The sequence below is a fragment of the Oncorhynchus gorbuscha genome, unplaced genomic scaffold, assembly GCF_021184085.1.
Source record: "Oncorhynchus gorbuscha isolate QuinsamMale2020 ecotype Even-year unplaced genomic scaffold, OgorEven_v1.0 Un_scaffold_2274, whole genome shotgun sequence".
Taxonomy (NCBI): Eukaryota; Metazoa; Chordata; class Actinopteri; order Salmoniformes; family Salmonidae; genus Oncorhynchus; species Oncorhynchus gorbuscha.
In genome coordinates, this window is record NW_025746829.1 from 1 (window position 1) to 7,922 (window position 7,922).

A 7,922-nucleotide genomic window follows, 5' to 3' on the forward strand; every position below is an offset into this window, starting at 1 on the left:
CTGTTCGTCATGCTTTAGTGTGATATAACCTGTTCGTCATGCTTTAGTGTAATCCATTGTGTTCCTCCTCAGGGAGCCACAGACTCGGAGAAGCGGGTTGTGTGTCTGTCAGCGGAGAACGAGAGTCTGAAACAGAGTCTGACTGTCACCCAGGGCCTCCTGCAGCAGCTCTCTGTCATCCCCTCCCAGTCCAGCTCTATACTCATCAAGGTGAGAAGCAGTCCCAAACGAAACACTAGTCCCTATACAATAACCACAAATATTGAATTTGAAGTTGTTTGAAGCTGAAACCGCGTACAAATTGAACGTCTCCCCCTGTAGGAGAATGAGAACCTGCGCAGCCGGGTGCAGCACCTGGAGAGTTCCCTGCAGCAGAGGGCTGATCAGCTGTCTCACCTGGAGCGACAGAGCGAACAAAGCGAGTGGAGGAGAGGAGAGGAGCAGAGGAGAAGAGAGGAGAGAGTGAGGGAGTTGCAGCTCGAGCTGGATAAAGAGAGGGCCAAAGAGCCACAGGTCAAGGTAGGGATTGTCTGCAAAAGACACCTTGCTGTTAATACAATACCTTCTCATTCTCTTATTTTACCTTTATTTAACTAGGCAAGTCAGTTAAGAACAAATTCTTATTTAAAATGATGGCCTACCCCGGCCAAACCCTTCCCTAACCCGGACAATTGTGCCCCGCTCTATGGGACTCCCGATCACAGCCGGTTGTGATACAGCCCAGGATCGAACCCGGGTCTGTAGTGATGCTGTAGTGATGCCACTGCGATACAGTGCTTTAGACTGCTGCGCCACTCGGTTCTGGATTCATTCAAATGAATCTAACAGTTTTCTGATGGTTTGGAATCAGACACTGGTCTTGTTGGTCCTGGAGAAGCGGGTTGTGTGGTCCTTCTGTAGCTCAGTTGGTAGAGCATGGCGCTTGTAACGCCAGGGTAGTGGGTTCGATCCCCGGGACCACCCATACGTAGAATGTATGCACACATGACTGTAAGTCGCTTTGGATAAAAGCGTCTGCTAAATGGCATATATATATATATGGCATATATTGTTGAATAAATGGTTTTATATTAAATGAGGTTATAACCTTCATTGGTATTTTCCGGGACAGATTGTCACTCAAACTGTGGAGGTGGAGTCACCGGTGACTCTGAGGCAGTTGGCTGAGGCCAGAGAGAGGAACGAGCAGCTGTCAGAGAAACTGACCAATCAGAACGAGAAGTGCAGACAACTGGAGGAGCACATCAGGAAGTCAGATGAATTCAGCTGTAACCTGCAACACAAGGTGAGAACCAATGAAAAGTCACCTGCAACACAAGGTGAGAACCAATGAAAAGTCACCTGCAACACAAGGTGGGAACCAATGAAAAGTCACAGTATTGGTTTGAACGTCCTGTGAAATATTGTTCTGTGAAATATTCATGAAGAAATATTACATTCCTGAGAAAAAATGTATTCTACTTCAAAGTTCACAATGACGAGATTTAACAGTTAAATTACTAACCAGAAGAAGAAACTATAGTGTATAATACTAACCTTCATTCCTACCAAGCTATGCAAGGTATTATCTGCATCCAATATGGCATCCTATTCCCTATGTCACGTACTACTGGACCCATGTTGGCTGGAGCCCAATGGGTCCTGGTCTAAAGTAGTGAACGAAATAGGGAGCAGGGTGGCATTTGGGACGCATTCCAATTCATGAACCTCCTCATCATATGCTGAATGTGAATGGGACTGCCTCTCCCAGATTGCAGCGTACGAGCGGGAGATCAGTGTACTGCAGGAGGAACTGCTGAAGGAGATAGGTCACCTGGAGGAGAAGAAGGAGGAGGCTGTAAAGGCTGCAGCGACCTGCTCCGTAGAACACTTCCAGAGCCTGCAGGACCAGTTCTTTAGTGAGTCCCATCTAGTACAACCTTCAGAAGCTTCTACAGACTGTGCAGATATGCTGTGATGGGCTTGTTGAATCTGGGAGCGCTGTTGATTCATAGGATGTTGTGCTTCATGCTCATCACATCACCATTGAGCATCTGTGAGTCTTTCTTTCTTTCTTTCTTTCTTTCTTTCTTTCTTTCTTTCTTTCTTTCTTTCTTTCTTTCTTTCTTTCTTTCTTTCTTTCTTTCTTTCTTTCTTTCTTTCTTTCTTTCTTTCTTTCACATTTACATTTAAGTCATTTCTGACGCTCTTATCCAGAGCGACTTACAAATTGTGCATTCACCTTATGACATCCAGTGGAACAGTCACTTTACAATAGTGCATCTAAAACTTAAGGGGGGTCTTTCTTTCTTTCTTTCTTTCTTTCTTTCTTTCTTTCTTTCTGTCTTTCTTTCTTTCTTTCTTTCTCTATCTCTTTCTTTCTGTGTGTGTGTGTGTGTGTGTGTGTCTGTGTCTGTGTGTGTGTGTGTGTCCTGTGTGTGTGTGTGTGTGTGTGTGTGTGTGTGTGTGTGTGTGTGTGTGTGTGTGTGTGTGTGTGTGTGTGTGTGTGTGTGTGTGTGTGTGTGTGTGTGTGTGTGTGTGTGTGTGTGTGTGTGTGTCCTGTGGCAGACCTGCAGAAGCGTCTGACAGCGCTCCCTCCGACCCTGCGCACCATGAAGACAGACTACGCCAGCCTGAGGAGTCAGGTCCGCAACTTCTCCGACTTCTACGGAGCAGCCATCACCGACGCCAAGAAACAGGTCCCACAAAACACTGCTGCTGGATTAACCAGCGTTGTTTCAAGTCAAATCAAACTTGATTTAAAGTGAAATTTAAACCCACAAAACTGTAAATTAAATGAAAGAGATAAAAACCAAACAGAAGGCAGCAGAAAAGATGTAAAGAGAAAACGATGTCTGAAGTTACAGTAAAGATATAACATTAATTAAAGGCCAAGCTGAAAAGGTGTGGTGTGTGTTCACCGTTTATCTCTGGCCTGTCTGTGTAGATATCAGCAGCTATGAGTGAGATTTCACCGTTTATCTCTGGCCTGTCTGTGTAGATATCAGCAGCTATGAGTGAGATTTCACCGTTTATCTCTGGCCTGTCTGTGTAGATATCAGCAGCTATGAGTGAGATTTCACCGTTTATCTCTGGCCTGTCTGTGTAGATATCAGCAGCTATGAGTGAGATGTCGGAGGCCAACAAGGACCTCCTGGAGAAGTACAGGAAGGAGGTGGCACTGCGGAGGAAGTACCACGAGCAGCTGGTCGAGCTCAAAGGTATGGTGAAACAAGTTCCAGATGAAGGAAGAGACTGGAGGAGGGAGTCTCTTTGTTCTATTGGGAAAAAAAGGCAATTATATATAACGCTGTATCATTATTAAAATAAACTGTCATTGTTGCTAGGCAACATCCGTGTGCTGTGCCGTGTGAAGCCGGTTCTGAAGGAGGACCAGCATGAGGAGGGCCAATCAGTGGTGGTAACCACGGACCCCAACAACGAATCAGCTCTCTCCGTGCTGAAAGGGCAGGGCCGCTGCCATAACTTTGAACTGGACCGTGTCTTCCACCCTCAGGCCACTCAGGAAGAGGTATACTGAGAAACTCAGTCTCCATTACGAGACACAGTGCTGTCACTTCTCTATCTATTTAAATGAGTGGACGCCATGATGGCTCAGGGGTGGTATTTCAGTTTCTGTGGTGTGACTCAAAAAACAGCAGTGACTGTGAACGATACACACTCGCTAACCGTTGGTTTTCTACTGTGTCTAAGGTCTTCCAGGAGATCGAGCCCCTGGTGACATCCTGTATAGATGGATATCACGTCTGCATCTTTGCCTATGGGCAGACTGGCTCTGGGAAGACCTACACCATGGAGGTGTGTTGTAGCACTGCATACGAATGTGTAATGTAAGGTTTATAAATGTGTTGTTGTTAAATAAGGCTGAATATTTGATTGAAATTGACTCGTTGTATCAAAATCTCCATCCTTTGTTGTCGTCAGGGCAGCACAGAGAACCCAGGCATCAACCAGCGTGCTCTGAAACACCTGTTTAGTGAGATAGAGGACAGGAAGGACATGTGGACGTACACCGTGACTGTCAGCTCTGTGGAGATCTACAACGAGGTGCTCAGGTACCTTCCCAGCTGCTCTCCTTCCCTCTCAATGACTGGCAGAAAACTATCCCAGCATTTAGAAGTGGTGATATGTTTTATCATTCATTATTCGAGTCTTCCGTTTTATATTTGTGCCACTATATTGTTTTATATTAGTATAGGAGGCCTTAAATATATGAAAAGTGCTTTAAGTTAGTGTGGTGATAAACTGACAATAACTTCCTGTTCTGTCCCCAGAGACCTGCTGAGTAAGGATGGAGAGAAGCTGGACATTAAGATCAACCCAGACGGAACAGGACAGCTGCACGTCCCTGGACTCCGGCTCATAGAGGTCAAGAGCTTCCAACACATCAAGAAAGTGAGGAGACTCACGTTTATTTTTCTCAGGGTGAAAGTCCTGGTAACTTTCCAGTTTATTCCCTGCTGATCGGTAGAATCTTCCAACCATTATTTCTGGAAAACCTGGGAATTTGGGGATAGTTACCGGAATTTGGCAACTGTATACTTTTTTCAGTGGGACTGATTTCTCAACTATATCAATAGATCATTTCCTTGACTTTTCGACCTCAAATTTGATAATAATTTAATATACTGTATTAAGCCATTTAACAGATTATTTTATTCAAAGAAACTTAGTCAACCGGCAAACATTTTACGTATGGGTTGCCCAGGGAGTAGAACCCACAATCCTGGTGTTGCAAGAGCCGTGCTCTACCTGCTGAGCCGCGCTCTACCTGCTGAGCCGCGCTCTACCTGCTGAGCCGCGCTCTACCTGCTGAGCCGCGCTCTACCTGCTGAGCCGCGCTCTACCTGCTGTGCCGTACATCTCCATCAGAACCCTAATGGTTCATTTATTGTAATGGGAAAGTGTATACAATCATATGAAAATATACCACGTGCAAGTTTCCTATAATTCTATATCACATTTCCATGAAATCTGTCACTTCCTGTGTAGCTTCTGGCGCAGGCGCGTCGTAACAGGATCACCTTCGGGACCCAGATGAACCAGCACAGCTCTCGTTCTCATGCCCTCCTCATGATCACTGTGCTGGGGACTGACCTGGCCAGCGGGGCCAAGACCACAGGTACGTCACACCTTAGAGACGAGACACACAATGCCAACTAACCGTTAGAAGCAGCAGGTGGCTGTCCTATTGCCTGTGATCAGGTACGTCACACCTTAGAGATGGGACACACAGTACCAACTAACCGTTAGAAGCAGCAGGTGGCTGTCCTATTGCCTGTGATCAGGTACGTCACACCTTAGAGATGGGACACACAGTGCCAACTAACCATTAGAAGCAGCAGGTGGCTGTCCTATTGCTTGTGATCAGGTACGTCACACCTTAGAGATGGGACACACAGTACCAACTAACTGTTAGAAGCAGCAGGTGGCTGTCCTATTGCCTGTGATCAGGTACGCCACACCTTAGAGACGAGACACACAATGCCAACTAACCGTTAGAAGCAGCAGGTGGCTGTCCTATTGCCTGTGATCAGGTACGTCACACCTTAGAGACGAGACACACAATGCCAACTAACCGTTAGAAGCAGCAGGTGGCTGTCCTATTGCCTGTGATCAGAACAGCGGCTGTCATTTTCTGTTCATCACGTGATTCTACATGCTGAATCACCACCGTTCATCGACGCCCGCTGCTTTTCACCGTTTGTCGGCGAGGTGTGTTTTGTCCGGGGTGCACTACTCATTTGGCAAGTGGGCCGGTTCCAAATATTGACAAGATTCAAGGGACCAGAAAACGTTACGTTAACGGGTGAATTTTTTTGTGACATCTGCAGGCAAGTTGAACCTGGTGGACCTGGCTGGCTCTGAGAGGGTCTGGAAGTCAGGAGCTGAGGGAGAGAGGCTGAAGGAGGCCCAGAACATCAACCGCTCCCTGCTGGCTCTGGGGGACGTTATCCAGGCTCTGAGGGGGAAGGAGAAACACATCCCCTTCAGAAACAGTCGCCTCACATACCTGCTGCAGGACTCACTGGGCAAGGGCAACAAGACAGCCATGGTGGTGCAGGTAGGGACTCAGGACAGTACAGTATGTCTGATATGGTGGTGCAGGTAGGGACTCAGGACAGTACAGTATGTCTGATATGGTGGTGCAGGTAGGGACTCAGGACAGTACAGTATGTCTGATATGGTGGTGCAGGTAGGGACTCAGGACAGTACAGTATGTCTGATATGGTGGTGCAGGTAGGGACTCAGGACAGTACAGTATGTCTGATATGGTGGGGACTCAGGACAGTACAGTATGTCTGATATGGTGGTGCAGGTAGGGACTCAGGACAGTACAGTATGTCTGATATGGTGGTGCAGGTAGGGACTCAGGACAGTACAGTATGTCTGATATGGTGGTGCAGGTAGGGACTCAGGACAGTACAGTATGTCTGATATGGTGGTGCAGGTAGGGATTCAGCACAGTACAGTATGTCTGATATGGTGGTGCAGGTAGGGACTCAGGACAGTACAGTATGTCTGATATGGTGGTGCAGGTAGGGACTCAGGACAGTACAGTATGTCTGATACACACAGATTACAATGTCTGTATATCCATCTATATGTATACCCATAGGGCTGGCTTCCCGGACATTAAGCCTTGTCCTGGACTAAAAAGCATTCTGAATGGAGAAGTCCATACTGTATTTAGCCTACACATTACAAGACAACTAGGCTAAGGTGGTGCAGCCTGGCTTACACAACATCAAACACACTGATTATACTGTCATATCTGTCTGGAAGTGTCCTCTCTGATGCTCTGGTCCTCCTCCAGGTGTCTGCTCTGGAGAGTAACGTGGGAGAGACCATGTGTTCTCTGAAGTTTGCTGAGAGGGTTTGTAAGGTGGAGCTGGGGCCTGCGGCCAGGAAGATACAGAGAGGAGGGGAAGTCATCAGTGTGACTAGAACTCCCCTTCCTGAAGTCATCCAACTTCCTGTTCCTATGGACGACCAGGACTCCAGGGACTCAACAGACACGCAGCCAACCAAATACATCAACAAGCAATAACAACATCAAACAACCCCCCTCTTCCCAGTCAGCCAGTCAGTCTATCAGTCTGTTTATCAGTCAGTCAGTATAAAAGCTACCAGGTGTGTATTCAGTGAGATTAAATATTGAGAATATTGCAGATTCTCTAGTCTACCGATCATAATGTCTGTTCATGTCATGCACAGGAGGTTGGTGGCACCTTAATTGGGGAGAACACATGGTTTCCATGGTTTCCAGGTGTTTGATGCCATTCCATTCGCTCACGTTACACCCACCTGAACAGACCCCAGCTGTAACGTTACATCCTCCTGAACAGACCCCAGCTGTAACGTTACATCCTCCTGAACAGACCCCATATGTAACATTACACCCACCTGAACAGACCCCAGCTGTAACGTTACACCCATCTGAACAGACCCCAGCTGTAACGTTACACCCACCTGAACAGACCCCAGCTGTAACGTTACACCCACCTGAACAGACCCCAGCTGTAACGTTACACCCACCTGAACAGACCCCAGCTGTAACGTTACATCCTCCTGAACAGACCCCAGCTGTAACGTTACACCCTCCTGAAACAGACCCTAGCTGTAACGTTACACCCACCTGAACAGACCCCATATGTAACATTACACCCACCTGAACAGACCCCAGCTGTAACGTTACACCCTCCTGAACAGACCCCAGCTGTAACGTTACATCCTCCTGAAACAGACCCTAGCTGTAACGTTACACCCACCTGAACAGACCCCATATGTAACATTACACCCACCTGAACAGACCCCAGCTGTAACGTTACACCCATCTGAACAGACCCCAGCTGTAACGTTACATCCTCCTGAACAGACCCCAGCTATAACGTTACATCCTCCTGAACAGACCCCAGCTG

General features: G+C 47.2%; 1 protein-coding gene across 1 annotated transcript; it reads left to right on the top strand.

Annotated features, from left to right (window-relative positions):
- Positions 1-72: 72 nt before the first annotated feature.
- On the top strand, positions 73-7,051 carry LOC124025536 (kinesin-like protein KIFC3; the record flags this gene model as incomplete). The annotated part of the gene is made up of 13 exons (XM_046338918.1): positions 73-210; positions 322-519; positions 1,112-1,285; positions 1,751-1,898; positions 2,548-2,678; positions 3,089-3,200; positions 3,327-3,511; positions 3,694-3,798; positions 3,925-4,055; positions 4,275-4,395; positions 4,993-5,122; positions 5,835-6,064; positions 6,818-7,051. Coding segments are annotated over 13 exons (2,037 nt in total), but the record flags the coding sequence as incomplete, so codon positions are not given.
- Positions 7,052-7,922: the final 871 nt, after the last annotated feature.